Source organism: Dama dama, chromosome 2 (genome assembly GCF_033118175.1).
Source record: "Dama dama isolate Ldn47 chromosome 2, ASM3311817v1, whole genome shotgun sequence".
In the NCBI taxonomy this organism is placed as follows: Eukaryota; Metazoa; Chordata; class Mammalia; order Artiodactyla; family Cervidae; genus Dama; species Dama dama.
Window position 1 is genome coordinate 28,849,817 of NC_083682.1, and position 18,097 is coordinate 28,867,913.

The window sequence follows — 18,097 nt, forward strand, 5'->3', positions numbered from 1 at the left end:
AAATTAGTAGAATTATGGCTGTTAATATTTTACTTAGACATATTAGATTTTTAGGAGGCCCATAATTTCCAGAATATATATATTAATAACATTTACCCTTACAACATAAACTGTTTTATCACAACTCATTTGATAATGCTCACATATAATTTCATGTACAAAGTAACCCTAATTTGTTTAATATTTCTTTCCATCAGATTTTTCAGATGTTCTGTCTGAAGCATCCCAAAGTTAGCTAGAGGTCAAAAGAACTTTGATTAGAATTTGAAATTTGGAAAGTTTGTCAAAAATATAAAAAATGTTTCAAAACATTTAATCAAATATTATAGGGTCACATGTCACTGTGGAACAATACTTATTCACTTAACCAAAGTGACAATAAAAGATTTCAAGAAGCAAATGTTCCAAGTTGTAACAGAATACTGGTTAAAGGTAGAGAAACTTTATAATTAGTTATCAAAAGAAGATCAATATTTTCCAAAAACTTTGTCTCCTTAATAGAGAGAAAGTCAAATTCAGATTTTGTACTATTTTACCTTGCAAATTAAAATTCATTTACTCAGTTAAATTTATTCTACTCTTTATCAGCCTTCACCAACACATAGAATGCCTTTCTAAGGCATTGTCTAAAGATAATCTTCTATATCCATATTAATTTGTCCTTATTTTCTTTCCCTTTTAGCAATAAACAGCTTTAGGACAAAAACCCTTTCTTTTCCTTTAACAAAATGCATTTCCATTCTTTATATCTTCTTTGTCCTTGGATACAAAGATGTTTTCCTTATTAATTTTTAGTAGTTTTAATTAGATACTTTAATTGTGATTCTTAACCTTAAAAATCTTAGTTTCTAATGAAAACTGAGTAAGCAATTATGGACATGTACATTAGCAATTTGTAGATAGGCAAACTTGTGAATATTAGTTGTAATTTCTAAAACAGGTGTTCCATAAAGAAAATATCTCAGTGTGGCACCAAATATATTAATAATCCTTAATATCTTTAGTTTCTCTGTAAAAGGAAGCTTTTGTTCAGTAATGTTACAGTTTCTTATTTGGAAATGATCTGGATAGTCAATGAATTCCCATCATTGAATTTAACTTAGCAGTTTCAAGTTACAAATAAATCTGGAGAAACAATTTTAGATAGATATACTCAAAACATAATTATTCCTAAAGAGTTCACTTAGATTATTTTATTTACCTTTAATTTATTTAAAACTTTCATATCAAGTTATTTTTCTTGCTGACAAATTTTGTAGCAGGAATAATAAGGTCTTATTTGATTTCGAGTAAACCTAGGTACAACAAAAATATCATACTTAATGTTGATGACCCTGAAGAGATGTCTGTATTAATTAAACTGACAAACTGAAACTTTTCATTCATTAAAATTGAATCTATTTCATTTAATTTATTAACTCTAGATCATGAGATTCAGAAGTTCATGTGGATTAGTTTCTTTGTATTTCTGAATATTTATATGTGCTTAATTTCCTTTAAGCCAGTTACATAGAGCTCATTTACAAATTAATATTGGCAATGCCACACCTCTACAATACAAACACACAGACACAAACAAACACCTCATAGATTCCACTCTAAGATTTCAGCCGTGAATAGTTACAATAATAGAAAACCCATCAGTTTTAAGAGTTTGGATTAAAATTGTATCTCTGGTGGATGGAACAAATTGAGGTCACCTGTTTAGATGACTAATCCTTTCACTAATATTTATAGAAAAGACACTTAAGTGTCTTACAAACCTTAAGATTTGTATTTGTCCTTGACAAGTCAAGTTCCAAATTATCTTTTCCTGTTTTGTTTTTTCTTTCAGTAAGAGTTACCTTCCTGAAATCTGCATTTTAAAAAGATAACTATGATTAGAGTAACTGACCAGATAGACTATATGAAACTCAGAAGTATAGGAGAAATTCAGCTTCCTCCTAGAAGGAACTTTGTTATTGTCATACATTTTAATCCTGCATGTTATTATTGCCACAATACCTTGATTTTTTTCTTAAAACAATCGTTTTTTTAAAAAAATTAAAAAAAATTTAAACGATTTTGTATTCATTCATGTGTATCATTTCCAGAGCTATTCATTTTGTGAAGGTCCAAGAATCTGACAATTTTTCTTCTACTTAAAGAATTTACCCTGCAAGTCTGCTAGTGATATTTTGGGGGCTTTCCTTCTCTGGAAAAAAAAAAAAAAAAAAAAACCCTGCATTTTGCTTTCAATTTTGAAGCCTATTTTTGCTTCAAATAAGACGTAAGATTGATAGGATTTAAAAATGTTTTAAATCAGTTTTTTTAAAGATGTCATTTTGGTTACATGATTTATTATGACCTTTGTGGTTTTCTTATGCTTATTTCTCAGCATTTAATGTGCCCTATGTCCCTGTTATTTTCTTTTTTCAATGTTTCTCAGCAATTTGATTATGAGATAATTTGGTAAGTTTTGGAATTAATTTTGCTTGGTGTCCATTACACTTTTTGAATCTGTGGGGTTAGTTTTCATCAAATTTGGAGACATTTTTGGGCATTTTTTTTTTTTGCTTCCATCCTTCCCCACTCATATATCTCTGTTTATTCATGTCTTAGACCCCATGATATTGTCTCATAGATCAGTGAGCAGTTATTTTCCCAGTCTTTTTCTCTTTGCTTTAGTTTGAATTGTTTCTATTGCTTTATCTGCTGTATCTTCAATTTCAATGTCTTTCATACTTAGTCACCCAGTAGCGTCCGACTCTTTGCAACCCTAGGACTGTAGCCCACCAGGCTCCTCTGTCCACTGGATTCTCCAGGCAAGAATAATGGAGTGACCTTCAACGTCTTTTATTTACATCTAATATACTGTTAATATCATTTAGTGAATTTTTAAAGTTTCAGATATTTTCAGTGTTAAAAATTCCATCTAATTCTTTTTACTCTTCCATTCTTCTCCTTGCTGGGATCACATTCTTCTTTAAACTGCTGAACATAGTCAACTTATTTATAATAGATGATTAAGCTGATTCTTCTAATTGCATCCTCTCTTCATTTTGGTGTCTCCATTAACTTGATTCCCCCCTTTTTAATGTTTTATAATTTTTTGCTCCTTGGCATGCCTAGTAATTTTGTCTGGACACTAGATATCACACATGGATGGTACAAAAAGAGTAAACAGATCTGACATTGCTGAGTTCACGCTACACACACGCAGCTTAGCATTTAACACAGACTAAATCCAAGTCACAATACAGATCTGCCAATTCCTTGCAGCAGTTTCTTACTTCCTGGATTTCTGCCCTGCAGGTTCCAGTTACTCCAGACTGCCTGAATCCTTATCTGTTTCTCAATCAGGAAAACTCCTGTGTTCTGCTTATGATCCTCTGCTTGCATAAAGGACTGCTCTGGAATGCTCCTCAGGCAGTAAATGGAGTTCATTTGGTTCTCTTCTCTTAGGGATCACAACCTGTTTTTGACTTTTGTCTATTTTCTAAAACCATTGTTTTTAGAATTTTGTCTTATTTTTCAGTTGTTTACTATGGAAACATAATTCTGGTACTTCCATTATGCCCAGAATCAGAATTTCCTGTATTTCACTTTAAATTTTATTTAAGAAACCACACATCAGTCATCAAATATAATATTCTTGTTCATTCCATAGTTGGTTTTTCTTTTATCAGAAAATAATTGTGATAATTCCTTTTTCATGTTAGAAATTACTTATATAAGTAAGTAAGCATTTTACAGACATCTATGGTTATGATTTATTTCTTGCATAAAAGTAAAAATTCAGTATTCAAATTTTACTAATAACTTAAATGAAAATTTCAATTACGCTATAGCTTATTCGGAATATCAACATATGATACAGACATTAGTTATATTAAAACTCTTTCCTAGGTACAACCTATGAAGTATAAATAAGAAACAGGGTTGTAATGTACAGTGCATGGAAAAGAGCCAATATTTTATAGTACCTTTAAATGAAGTATAATCTTCAAAAATATTGAATCAGTACATTGTGCACCTGAATTTAATATTATTGGTCAACTACACTTCAATACATCATACTACAATAAAAAACAAACCAAAACAAAACTCTCTACTAGGACTTGTTTAAGGATTTTAAACATCTTGTTTAAACACAAGTCATTATAAATATACAGCAGAGGAAATGTATTTTCCCCTATTATTAAAGCATAATTCTAAATCTCTAAATAAGTTATAAATCCAGTTGCAAAAACGTAAGCATGAATACATCACTTACAAAGGCATATACATATTATTATTTGTTGAAAAGAAGCAATCTCAAATTACCAGAGAAAGTGGTAGTAAGATATCGTATTTAATAAAAAGTAGCTTAGGTGTTAAATGATTGTACTGTGTTTATTTTGCTGAACTGAAGAGCACTGTCTTTACTTTTTCGAATGACATCAAATCACAAAATGCCACTTGAGGTTAGAAATCTGTGGTCTGCCATGATTTCTTCTACACAGACTCCAACTTTATGTCCACTAGAAGAGATTAAAATACACAAAGAAAAATAAATTCAATCAAAAGGTACAAAGCAAAGATTTATACAAACTGTAAATTCTCTGGGAAAAGTCTCAGAAGTCTTTCTTACAGGAAAATAATTGCATAAAGAATTAGAAATAATATTCTAAATTAAAACAGTCAGATAGAAGCCAGATATGAGTTATGATAATAGCAAACTATTATCAAATAAATCACATGCTATGTGTACTGTGCTAGGTCGTGTCAGTCATGCCTTACGACCCCAGGGACTGTAGCCCACCATGTTCCTCTGTCCATGGGATTCTCCAGGCAAAAACACTGGAGTGGGTTGCCATGCCCTCCTCCAGAGGATCTTCCTGACCCAGGGATTGAACCTGCATCTCTTACATCTCTTGCATTGGCAGGCAGGTTCTTTATCACTAGTGACACCTGGGAAGCCCCAAATAAATCATATCTGGGGATATATATGATATAAACATTTTTTTCTATGAGTCAAGCAACAAATGCTACAAGTAGAAAAAAACTGTAGAAACCAAAAATAACAATTTAGAGAGAGGGTAGAGGAATTTCTGAATATAATGGATGTGACAGAGCTGTTAAACAAGGATTTTTCTTTCCAAGTTTTATGGTCTGTGATCGACTGAAAAAGTATATTAATTTACCTGTTGAGTGTTTTAAGTCTTGAAATGTCCGAAAATGAAGTGAATAAGAGTGACAAAAAAAAAAAAAAGAGTGACAGAAAAGTGAAAATGGAAAGCTTATGTATATCATTATCAGCAGGAATTTAATCTTAATACTTCAGGATAATTTTAATATGTATAAATATGATAATTAATGATATAATTAGAAAAGTTTTGTTACAGAGATAAACACACAAAAATTTTTTTCAAATGTTTCCCAATTGGGTGCTCTAGTGTCATCATGCATCTTCTGTTCTACTGGGCATAATCCATGTTTAAGTAAAGCACTTATATGTATGGACTCAGGCCTTGATTTTCATCTCAAATCATTTAAGTTGTACAAATACTGTTGATATACTTTTTTCTGAGGCTAAAGATTAATTTAAGTAGAAAGAAAAAGAGAAGATGGTATTAGTAGGGGTGCTGCTTATAACACAACAGTTTGCAAAAGATAAAGGAGAAGAAAAAGTGAAAGAAGATATGCTCAGTTGGTAAAGAATCCACCTGCAATGCAGGAGACCTGGGTTTGATCCCTGGGTTAAGATTCCCTGGAGAAGGGAAAGGCTACCCACTCCAGTATTCTTGGGCCTCCCTTGTGGCTCAGCTGGTAAAGAATCCACCTGCAATGCAGGAGACCTGGGTTTGATCCCTGGGTTAAGATTCCCTGGAGAAGGGAAAGGCTACCCACTCCAGTATTCTGGCCTGGAGAATCCCATGGACAGTCCATGGTGTTGCAAACAGCAGGACATGACTGAGTGACTTTCACTTTTCAAAGCAGTATTATTCTGTGCAGTCTGGTTTTGGTGCTAGTTTTACATTCATTACAAGACATTACATTACAATTTTGCAACAAGATCAGTAGAGAAATTGAAAATAAAGCATTTATGTTCATTTATAAAAATTTGACACTGCTATAGCATTTTGATTGTATGTTACAAAGTGATCAGTCCACAGTGGTTTGGAAATAAAACTAAACAAAATTTTAGTGTATACTTTGGAACATTGTGCCCCCTCATGTTCTTTTTGTGGAAGAAAGAAACTTTGATAATGGCCTACTGCCGCCAAAAGAAAGTAACTGAATGTTCTGAACATAATTTCAGAAATTTTGTATTGAGGACAATGAATACTAAGTGTCAGATTGAACTCAGGCTTTTCACGGATCACGCATTTTATTTTTTATATTTGTGTTTGTGAGAGATATCAGTTGTCTCTGGAAGCTCAAATGGCTGGTAGGATAATTGATAAAGAACATTCTGCAGACATTTCTATAAGACACATCTGGCAGCTCAAGAAAGAAAAGGGAGTTTTTTAACAGAAAGCCATAATGGTTTGGAATTGAGGACAAGTCACAAAAAGAGGAAACCAATGGCGTGAGACATCTGCACTGGAAAAGGGATGGAAAGGTTAACCAAACTAACTGTGTGAAAATGAATCAAGAGTTAAAGGGCTCAGAAGTCATGCCCTGTAGCAAGGTGGTCTTAGGAATCATTGCTCCCTTCTCTCCAACATCATTAAACTTTGCTATGGAATAACTGTGCAGATGTGAAGAGATGACTCCTTGGAAAAGGCCTTGATGCTCGGAAAGACTGATGGCAAAGAAGATGAGGGAGGCAGAGGATGAGATGGTTAGATAGCCATCACTGACTCAATGGACATGAATCTGAGCAAACTCCGGAGACAGTGAAGGACAGGGAAGCCTGGCATACTGCAGTCCATGCGGTCTCAAAGAGACACGACTGAGCTACTGAATAACAACAAAGGTATGTTGTGCAAGCATATTTTAATGCATATCAGAGAGATCATGACCATGGGGGTGGGATTACAAACACAGATGTAGCAGCAGGAGAGTAGCTATGTAGATATTTAAGACAGTGGGATAACTCTATATAAAGTTGCATATCCTGGGATCCTCTGTGGCAAAACATAAACTCCCATGACTATGCAAATACAAAGGAAAGCAAAGCTAAGGAAGGGGCTGAATTTATATTCATAATATGCATTTACTCGAGAACCTGGGAAGAGGATGAGTTACAGGAGAACCAGCCTGAAAAGGAAAGGAAGGTATTTTCTTTCACACTATTTGTGCTCAGTTGGTCTGACTCTGCGACCTTGTGGACTGTAGCCAAAGCCAAGCTCCTCTGTCTATGGATTTCCCAGGCAAGAATGCTGGAGTGGGTTGCCATTTTCTTCTCCAGGGGATCTTCCCGACCCAGGGATGGAACCTGCATCTCCTTCATTGGCAGGAGATTGTTTACCACTGTGCCACCTGAGAAGTCCTGTTTCCCACTAATAGAACCTCAGTTCTCTAGAGCAGCAAGGAAGCAACTTCAATTTTTTTTTTTTAACCACTTTAGACTTTCTTGCAGCTAAGGGTGGCCAGTTTTTATCAAAGAAAAATAAGTGGGAGTTTCCAGTCTGACATGTATAGAAGTTGGAAATCATCACTCACACTCTCACAACCAGAAAAATGCTGAACATACTGAAAATCAACAACTTTTCTTAGATCCATCTGAGAACTGAGGTCCCAGCGTGAACTGCTCTGCTGACAAATGAAAAGGCAAACAATGCTTCTGGAACCATGCTGGGAGGAACACTTAAACTTTAACGGACAAGTTGCTGAGGCTCAGTATGGATTAGCTTGAAAGTTAAAAAACTCAGGTTGGTGGGGAGTCTTAGGGAAGCCCTCTTAGGGAAGGCTTCATATTTCATTGAGTGAATACCAGAACTTTAGTTGGATATTTTCCATACCTTATGTAGAAGGGTCTGGATTGGGGCATTTCCCCAGGTCAACTAGAGTCTGATAAAAGGTAAATTGGTTAGATCCTGATAAACCAGTTCCCTTGAGTATGCCCTGTTAGGAGAACAGAGAGCCCTAAGTATTTCAAAATGGTAGTTTCCCCCTCCCACTCTGGAAGCAAAGAGATTTTTCCCTGATCTTCTATTATGTGATCATATCACTAGATGCAGAATGAGCATTTGACAAAATTCAACACCCCTGTATGATTTAAAAAAAAACAAAACTCAGTAAAGTAGGAACAGAGAGGGATTGTCTCAAACTTAAGAAAGAACATCTATAAAACACTTACAGCTAATCTCATATTTAATGAGTAACTAGATGCTTTCCAGCTAAGATCAGGAACGCTGATAAAAAAAAATGATCAAAGATGACCTAAATAAATCTAATAAATACTCATTTATAAAAAGATTCAATATTATTAAGATGTCAGTTCTTTCCAAAGTGATCTACAGATCTAGCATAATAGAATCAAAATTACAGCAAGTTACTTTGTGGATTTTGATAAACTGATTCTAAGTTTTATATGAATAAACAAAAAGACCAAGGATTACTGACACAACACGGAAGGAGAACAAAGTTAGAAGTCTGACACTTACGTTACTGATATTACTAATCTAACTCCAGGATTTACTATAAAGTTACAGTAATCAAGACAGTGTGGAATTGGCAAAAGAACAGATAAATACTCTATTTAATGGAACAGAAGAGATAGCCCAGAAATAGGCCCACACAGATACAAATAGTCAACAGAACTTTGACAAAGGAGCAAAGGTAATACAATATAGATAGGATAGCTTGATCAGGAAATGGTGCCGTAAAAATCAGAAGAGCCACATGCAAAAAAAAAAAAAAAAAAAAGTCTAGACACTCAGCTTATACCTTTCATTGAAAGGAACTCAAAATGTATCATAGACCTAATGTAAAGTATAAAATTATAAAAATTCTAGAAAATAACACAGAAGAAACTCTATAAGACCTTGGATTTCACAATGAGTTTTTAGATACACTAAAAGCATGATCCATGAAAGAAATAACTGATAAGTTTCATTAAAATTAAAAACTTTGGCTCTGGGAAAATACTATTAGAAAAAAATGAAAAGATGAAGGCACAAAGGACAGATTGGGAGAAAATATTTGCAAAATACATATGAAAAGCTGGCATCCAAAATACACAAATGGCTCAAAACGCAACTATAAAAAATAAAGAATTAAAAAGTGGGCAAAAGATCTGAATAGACACCTTATCAAAGAAGTTAAACAGTTGGCAGATAAACATATAAAGTGATTGTCATATGCTTAGTCACTGAGTCTTTTCGACCCCATGGACTGTAGCCCACCAGGCTCCTCTGTCCATGGGGATTCTCCAGGCAAGGATACTGGAGTGGTTTGCCATGCCCTCCTCCAAGGGATCTTCCCAACTCAGTGGTTGAATCCAGGTCTCCCACATTGCAGGTGGATTCTGAGCCACCAAGGAATTGCAAATTAAAATAATGAAATATCACTACACAACTATCTCCATGGCTAAAATCTGTAGACACTGATAACATCAAGTGTTGGCAATGGTAAGGAGCAACAGAGAACTGTCATTCATCGCTAGTGGGAATGCAAAATAATACAGTTACTTTGGAAGACAGCTTTGCCAGGCTTTTGTTTTTGTTTTTTTCTCAAAGCTAAACACAGTTTTACCATATGATCCAGCAATTGTGCTTGTAGGTATTTCCCCAAATGAATTGAAAGCTTATATGTAAAAAAAAAAAATTTGCCCACGAATGTTTAGAGCAACTTTATTGATGATTGCTAAAACTGCAAGTGACCACGATGTTTTTCAATAGGTGAATGGATCCATGCAATGGATAAAAAGAAATGACTTATCAAGTCATGAAAAGATATGAAGGAAACTTAAGTGTCTATTACTAAGTAAAAGAAACTAGTACGAAAGGTTACATACTCTATGATTCCAACCATATGACATTCTGGAAAAAGGTGAAACTATAGAGATAGCAAAAGATCAGTGATTGCCAGGGGCTTGAGACGGTGAGGGAAGAGGGAAAGGATGAATGTATAGTGCACAGGAGATTTTTAGGGCAGTGAAAATCTCCTGTATGATAGTGTAATAGTGAATAAAAGACACGTGTGTGTGTATGTGTGTATTTGTATGTGTGGCGTGTCTATCAGCTTTTTTGAAGTATAGTTGACATGCAATAAACCACACATATTTATTTGAGGTATATACTTTAAAACATTTTGACATGCATACACCCACAAAACTATCACCTCAACCAAGATCATATATATACAAATATAGAGGTTACTCTTCTGATCAACAAGAACTGATTCAACAGGTGTATACTTTTTCCTTTTGTCCTGTATCCTCTTCTTTTGGAATGTGGTTGCAATCTCTACCTATTGTAGAAGCTTTTTTGAGACAATGAGAGTAAAAGTCATGTGAAAATGTGAACAATCAAAAAGACAGAAGGAGCCTGAAACTTCTTTGGTGGTTTTAAAAATCACCATATCAATCCTAGACTGACTAGATCAGGAGTTCTCCTTTGGAGGAAAAAGTACTATTTGTTTAAACCATGGCAGTTGAGTTTCTTTTAGAAGGAACTGAAATTATAAATTTCTACCTAACAATGGTATTCATTAGTGAGGTTTATTTTCTTTGAAAAAGAAAACCAACAGAAAAAAAATTTTAATGATCAGAAATACAACCTATCTCAAATATTTCTACTATGAAATCTGATCCCAGAGATTGCCTGAATAAGGTCAGAGCTCACTACTAAAGCAAAAGAGGAGCGGATGAGGAAATTTGGGGGTTTTCACCCTAAAAAATCTGCGTAAGACTGGAGGTAATAGTTTTCTTCAAATAACTAGAGGACTTTTCAGTGGAAGGAAAGTCATTGGGTTTATGACTGGTTATTAGGCATACAATTGATACTACATGTAAAAAGCTCATGGAGGCAATATAACATGTTACATGGAAGAACTTTCATTTTTTAAAAGATTTTTTAAAATGTGGACCATTTTAAAAGTCTTTCTTGAACTTGTTACAATATTGCTTCTACTGTTTATGTTCTGGCTTTTTGGCCATGAGGCGTGTGGGATCTCAGCTCCCTGACCAGGGATTGTACCTGCAGCCCCTGTGTTGGAAGGCTATGTCTTATCCACTGGAGCATCAGGTAAGTCCCTGGAAGAACTTTCAAACGTATGTCAAAGGTATGCAAAAAGATAGAATAAGCTGTGATTGGTGTAGAGTTTTCTGATGTTACAAGTGCTCAAGCCTAGGCTGAAAAACTATTTGGCAGGAGATTTTGTGACTTATTCTTGCAAATAATATAATTGAGAAGATTTAAGTGGATTACTTTGTGCAGTTAATAATACATGTAAAGGAATTCAGAACATCAAGTTTTCAAGGATCATACTCTTTCCATTAGACCACATTATCTTCAAGAGACTACTACGAAGAAGACTTAAATAACAGTTGAGAATTTGATTAGAGGAGTTTTAAGGTAACTTCCCAGACTGTAGTTACCGATTTCTCAAAGGAAAGGGGAAAAACAGAATTTAGAGTGTTGCATAAATGAAAAATATGATGATGTGTTTTGCATTTAAGGATCTGTTAGTTTCAATGGAGCACTTACTAGGAGTCCTGGTTCTGGAACAGGCGCAGGCCTTGCAAACCGTTTATTAAATTTCCTCTTCTGTTTCCATAGGTTTCTCATATGCTCAATACGTTTAGCTGTGGTCTTTAGGAAAAAATTAAAAGGAAAGAAAACTTTTACAGTATTAACAACACAGCATGCCCACATTTTTGGTTTGTATCCACACAAAAAAAGATAAACACAATCAGTGGACATGGCTTACACAGCTACATAGAAATAGGGGGACATTTTTTGCAAATGTGTGGTTTATAGATGAAGAAAACACTTCGGAGCTTCAGTAGAGTTTTCAAATGAAACTCTTTATTTTGATTTCCACTTCACTCACCCGGCACTATTAGACAGAAGGAAAGATATACCCATTTGAATGCAGAGTTCCAAAGAATAGTAAGGAGAGATAAGAAAGCCTTCCTCAATGATCAATGCAAAGAAATAGAGGAAAACAATAGAATGGGAAAGACTAGAGATCTCTTCAAGAAAATTAGAGATACCAAGGGAATATTTCATGCAAAGATGGGCACAATAAAGGACAGAAATGGTAGGAACCTAACAGAAGCAGAAGATATTAAGAAGAGGTGGCAAGTATACACAGAACTATACAAAAAAAATCTTCATGACCCAGATAACCACAATGGTGTCATCACTCACCTAGAGCCAGACATGCTGGAATGTGATGTCAAGGTGGGCCTTAGGAAGCATCACTATGAACAAAGCTAGAGGAGGTGATGGAATTCCAGTTGAGCTATTTCAAATCCTGAAAGATGATGCTGTGAAAGTGCTGCACTCAATATGCCAGCAAATTTGGAAAACTCAGCAGTGGTCACAGGACTGGAAAAGGTCAGTTTTCATTCCAATCCCCCAAAACAGGCAATGCCAAAGAATGTTCAGACTACCACACAATTGCACTCATCTCACATGCTAGCAAGGTAATGCTCAAAATTCTCCAAGCCAGGCTTCAACAGTACATGAATCGTGAACTTCCAGATGTTCCAGCTGGATTTAGAAAAGGCAGAGGAACCAGAGATCAAATTGCCAACATCCACTGGATCATCGAAAAAGCAAGAGAGTTCCAGAAAAACATCTTCTGCTTTATTGACTACAACAAAGCCTTTGACTGTGTGGATCACAACAAACTGTAGAAAATTCTGAAAGAGATGGAAATACCAGACTACCTGACCTGCCTCCATACAGAAGAAATCTGTATGCAGGTCAAGAAGCAGCAGTTAAAACTGGACATCAAACAACAGACTGGTTCTAAATTGGGAAAGGAGTATGTCAAGGCTGCATATTGTCACCCGGCTTATTTAACTTATATGCAGAGTACATCATGAGAAACGCTGGGCTGGATGAAGCACAAGCTGGAATCAAGATTGCTGGGAGAAATATTTATAACCTCAGATATGCAGATGATACCACCCTTATGGCAGAAATCAAAAAACTAAAGAGCCTCTTGATGAAAGTGAAAGAGGAGAGTGAAAAAGTTGGCTTAAAACTCAACATTCAGAAAATTAAGATCATGGCATCTGGTCCAATCACTTCATGGCAAATAGATGGAGAAACAATGGAAACAATGTGATACTTTATTTTGGGGGCTCCAAAATTACTGCAAATGGTGACTACAGCCATGAAATTAAAAGATGCTTGCTTCTTGGAAGGAAAGCTATGATCAACCTAGACAGTGTATTAAAAAGCAGAGACATTACTTTGCCAACAAAATTCTGTCTAGTCAAAGCTATGGTTTTTCCAGTAGTCACGTATGGATGTGGGAGTTGGACTATAAAGAAAGCTGAGCACTGAAGAATTGATGCTTTTGAACTGTGGTATTGGAGATTCTTGAGAGTCCTTTGGACTGCAAGGAGATCAAACCAGTCCATCCTAAAGGAAATCAGTCCTGAATATTCATTGGAAGGACTGATGCTGAAGCTGAAACTCCAATACTTTGGCCACCGGATGCGAAGAACTGACTAGAAAAGACCCTGATGCTGGAAAAGACTGAAGGTGGAGGAGAAGGGGCTGACAGAAGATGAGATAGCTGGATGGCATCACTGACTTGATGGACATGAGTTTGTGTAAGCTCCGGGCATTGGTGATGAACAGGGAGGCGTGCTGCAGGCCATGGGGTTGCAGAGTTGGACACGACTGAGCGACTGAACTGAACTGAACTGAGGCAGATCTAAGACTCATGGATATATGTGTTTACTTTTATTTTAAAGGTAATGTTCATTTTAAAACCCCAAACGGCTTTTCTTTATAACAATGGTAGGGTCCAATCCTTTTATTTTTGCCCAAATGATCAAGTGAAACCCTTGATTACGGGCAAAAAAAAAAAAAAAAAAGCATGTACTCTAAAGGTCACAGTAGCACTGGTCATCATAGGAAAATTTGGAAACAACCCAATATCCATTCACAGGAGAAAGGATTAATGAACTGTGATATGTGCCACAATGAAATATTAACAGCAGTGAAAACAAAGGAATTATAACCGTATATCACACGATGGACAAATCTTAGAAAACAATGTTAAGAAGAAAGGATAAATCATACAATGAATTTTGTGTGATCCTATGCTTATGAAGTTCAAAACCAAGAAGACAATATACTTTCAGGAGCATTAAAGGAAAAGATTAGATTGATACAAATAAAATTCGAGGTAGTGGTTACCTCTGGAGAGATGTAGGGCTCAGGTTGAGCACAGAAGCAGCCTCTAGATACCTATATGTTTTCTTAAATTGGAAGTATATTTTATAATTTCATATGCTATATATATATATGTGTGTGTATATATATGTATATCCTGTCCACATACAAAATGTTACATTAAAAAAAGGAGAAAAATAAACCATTTAGGTTATTAGGAATTAGTTAAGACTCATTCTGATACTAGTCACAAGATTCCAGAGTCTCAACAAAGATAACACAGAAGGGTCTAGCTAGTAAAATTTCTGTCCTATTAGGGATCAGCATACATAAATGAATGTAATGAAGTCACACTTTTGAAATAACCAGGATATTTATTTAAACATTACCTGCCTTTCAGTGACTTCTGCAGGATGTCGCCAGCTCGAGTTTTCCTACAAAACATGTAAGATTAAATTTTTTTTTTAAAAGGCATGAACAAACAAAAAATTCAGTTATTATAATAGGAAGCCTGTGCTACTATTTTCTGTTTATGTAATAGATGCCTACTATCTCAACTCCAAGAGGCAGGATCAGAACAAGAGCAGCAAAGTGAACACTGGGGTGGAAGATGAGATTGTATATGAGAAAAAGAAAAAAAAAAAGAAATCTATGAACCACACTACCGGGACTACTGAGATTTATTCTGGAAGGAGAGGGTGTACAAGAAAAACCAAACCAGCAAGTTTCAGTTGGTACTGAACACGGCCACGCTGGGTCAGTAAGTCATTCAACCAACAGGAGACAGCACGTGCTTGGCCCGGGCAGGCAGGAGGCGGGGCTTTTCCACCTCCCTGTAGGTCCTGCAACCCAGGATCTAGTCGGCCTCCTCCCACTACCACCCCACCTTCCCCAGGATTTCCCAACCGCAAACCACCAGTCGCCTTGCAAGGGCAAGCAGCGCTGGGGGCCAAGGCAGCCTCCGAGGAGGGGGCGGGCAGGCGCAGGGCCCGGGGCTGCAGACGCGGAGCCGAGGGCCTGGGAGGACTCACGGGGTTGACTTGGACAGGGTCGTCCCCCCTACAGCGCAGGCACATGCCGCAGAGCCTTGCAGCGCCGCAGCGCCCACCGCCGGCCCCCGTCCCGTCCTCAGAGGGGCGCCCCCTGTGGCCCCCGCGAGCCCCGCCCTGTTCCATCACAATTCTCTTTATCCTGCCTGCGGGGGCCCGCCCTTTCCCTTAGCGGTCTTCCAATCGCTGTGCCAGGAAGCTGAAGTCTGTAGCCCACCCGAGATGGGCTAGCCTTCTGGTTCCCTTGCTCTGACATCCACGTAACACCCACCGGTTTTCCATCTTCTCCAGATCTCATCGCTCTCCTCTTGCCTCCAGGGAGTTCCCCTCCCTTCTTAACACATCTAGCTCACATTCCATGGTCCCTCGCCTCAGCCTCAGGGTTTCTCAGTTCCAGCACCTCATGATTCTTCTGTCACAGCTTCCCGTTGGATACATCCAAGTACTTGTCTTCTGGTCAGTAACCAGGCTGAAGGGAGAAATCTTGAAGATAGCTGCAATGCACCTTCACTATCTCTGGCTTAAGCTGGGTCCTCACCGCTGCTTACCACTTCTTTTATGTTGCACCGCTCCTTTTGGGGGCTCTGCGGCGTTTCCTTCAAACTCTTTGCCCTCTATTAAAATCTCACAACCCACCATCTCCAGGTCACTTTTAGAAGACGCAGACCAAGTCTTGCTTCGCACCCTGCTAATGGCTAACACTTCTGTAGAGGTTATGCTCAGTGCTATTAGATGAACTTTATGCGTATATAACTCATTACCTCTTTATAGCAACCCAACAGGGGGGATCTATGCTGATTATCCTCTTGGAAACAAGTCACTAGTATGTTAAATAACTTGCCCACGTAATTAGCAGCTTGGGTCGTGTCCAGCTCTGTGTGACCCTATGGACTGTAGCCTGCCAGGCTCCTCTGTCCATGGGATTCTCCAGGCAAAAATACTGGAGTGGGTTGCCATGCCCTCCTCAATATAACTTGAACTTGGCCAAGGTTATATAATTGGAGAGGGTGCTGGAATTTATATCCACGATCAGCCTCCAGAGCCTGTGCTCTAAATCCTGTGCTAGGCCATCAACTACTTTTAAATGATTAGACTGCACAATAAAATCAATTCAGGGCATGCAGAGATTACTTAGAAACTGGGGAGGACTGCTGATGGGGTCAGCTGCCATTGCCAGGTGAAGACTCACCGCTTCGGTGACATGAGACCAAGGGGACAGGTCTGAGTCCCATCCTTCTGCCCTCCACCTGCTTCCCAGTCTCCGTCCAGTACCCACTATTGGTTGAACCTACAAGGATCCAGCTGAATAAATTTCCAGATCTTTTCTTTCTTTTTCTAAAATTTATTTTGTAATAGGGGGAAATTTCTTTACAATGCCATGTTGGTTTCTGCTGTGCAACAACGCAATCCAGCTGTCATTATACATACAGCCTCTCCATCTTGAGCCTCCCTCTCCTCTCCCCATCCCACCCCTCCGCTCTCTTATTTCTAAAAAGAAAAATAAATATGCGAAGTCCCAACCTTGCTTTACAAAGTAGAATATGGAAGAGTGCATTTAGAGCTGAAAGACAGCGGATCAGTAAGGGGAACAGCAATCATCATGCCCTAAAGCACTTTGCAGCCCTTCACCTTCCCACTATTCATATTGATCACCTGTATCACGTTATAGACAGCCAATGCTCTGCACCTCACTCAAATCTTAAGACATGATATTGTTGTTCAGTTGCTCAGTCGTGTCCGACTTTTTGCCACCCCTTGGACTGCAGCATGCCAGGCTTCGCTGTCCTTCACCATCTTCCGGAACTTTCTCAAACTCATGTCCATTGAGTCAGTGATACGACCAAGAGCAAAAGGGAAAAGAGTATTTATTAACTTTCTAAATCTGGACAGTATATTTGCATAAAAATTGCCTTTGCCAAAAATCTATGGAATTTAACTGTAAAATAAATTATGAACACACCTGAATACTAAATGTCAGCAGTCTTCCTACATGCTCATATTTGATTGGTATAGAGCTGCAATTCTCAAAGTAAACTCCAGAAAATACCACCATCCCAAAATATTTGTAATTTTACATGAAAAAACAAAACAAGTAAACGAACCACAGTTCCTTTCTACCTAAAAATGAGTGCTGAGTTCAAGTACGTTTTGGACATAATGGTAAATGTAAGAGGCAAATGGTTAAAAAAGAAAAAAGATAAATAAGTATCTTTATTGTTGGACTACTTTAAAACTTCTAATATGCTAGTCATTATGAATTACAGGTTCTTTACCACTAGTGCCACCTGGGAAGCCCCAATATATTAAAGGGATCCCTTTGTACCATCTACATGTATATACTGTGCCATCTATATGCATATAAAATCTTCCTCACTTATATGTGGAGGATTCTACATTAAATACAGCAGTTATTGCTGAATAACTAAATGTTATTTTTTATTACTTTAAGCATGACATACTTTAGTGTGTCAAGGCTGTCTGTTGTCACCCTGCTTATTTAACTTATATGCAGAGTATATCATGCAAAATGCCAGACTGGATGAAGCACAAGCTGGAATCAAGATTGCCAGGAGAAATATCAACAACTTCAGATATGCAGGTGACACCACCCTATGGCAGAAGGTGAAGAAGAACTAAATAATCTCAATGAAAGTGAAAGAGGAAACTGAAAAAACTGGCTTAAAACCAGTCATAAAATGAATATCATGGCATCTGGTCCCATCAATTCATGGCAAATAGGTGGGGAAACAATGGAAACAGTGAGAGACTTTA

At 37.1% G+C, this 18,097-nt stretch overlaps 1 protein-coding gene across 1 annotated transcript; it reads right to left on the reverse strand.

Moving 5' to 3' along the window:
- Positions 1–11,588: 11,588 nt before the first annotated feature.
- Positions 11,589–15,352, reverse strand: CCDC179 (coiled-coil domain containing 179). Its single transcript, XM_061159628.1, has 3 exons — positions 15,308–15,352; positions 14,666–14,710; positions 11,589–11,726 (listed from the first exon to the last, which is right to left on the reverse strand). The coding sequence occupies exons 1-3, from the start codon at positions 15,350–15,352 to the stop codon at positions 11,589–11,591; spliced, it is 228 nt and encodes a 75-aa protein (XP_061015611.1).
- Positions 15,353–18,097: the final 2,745 nt, after the last annotated feature.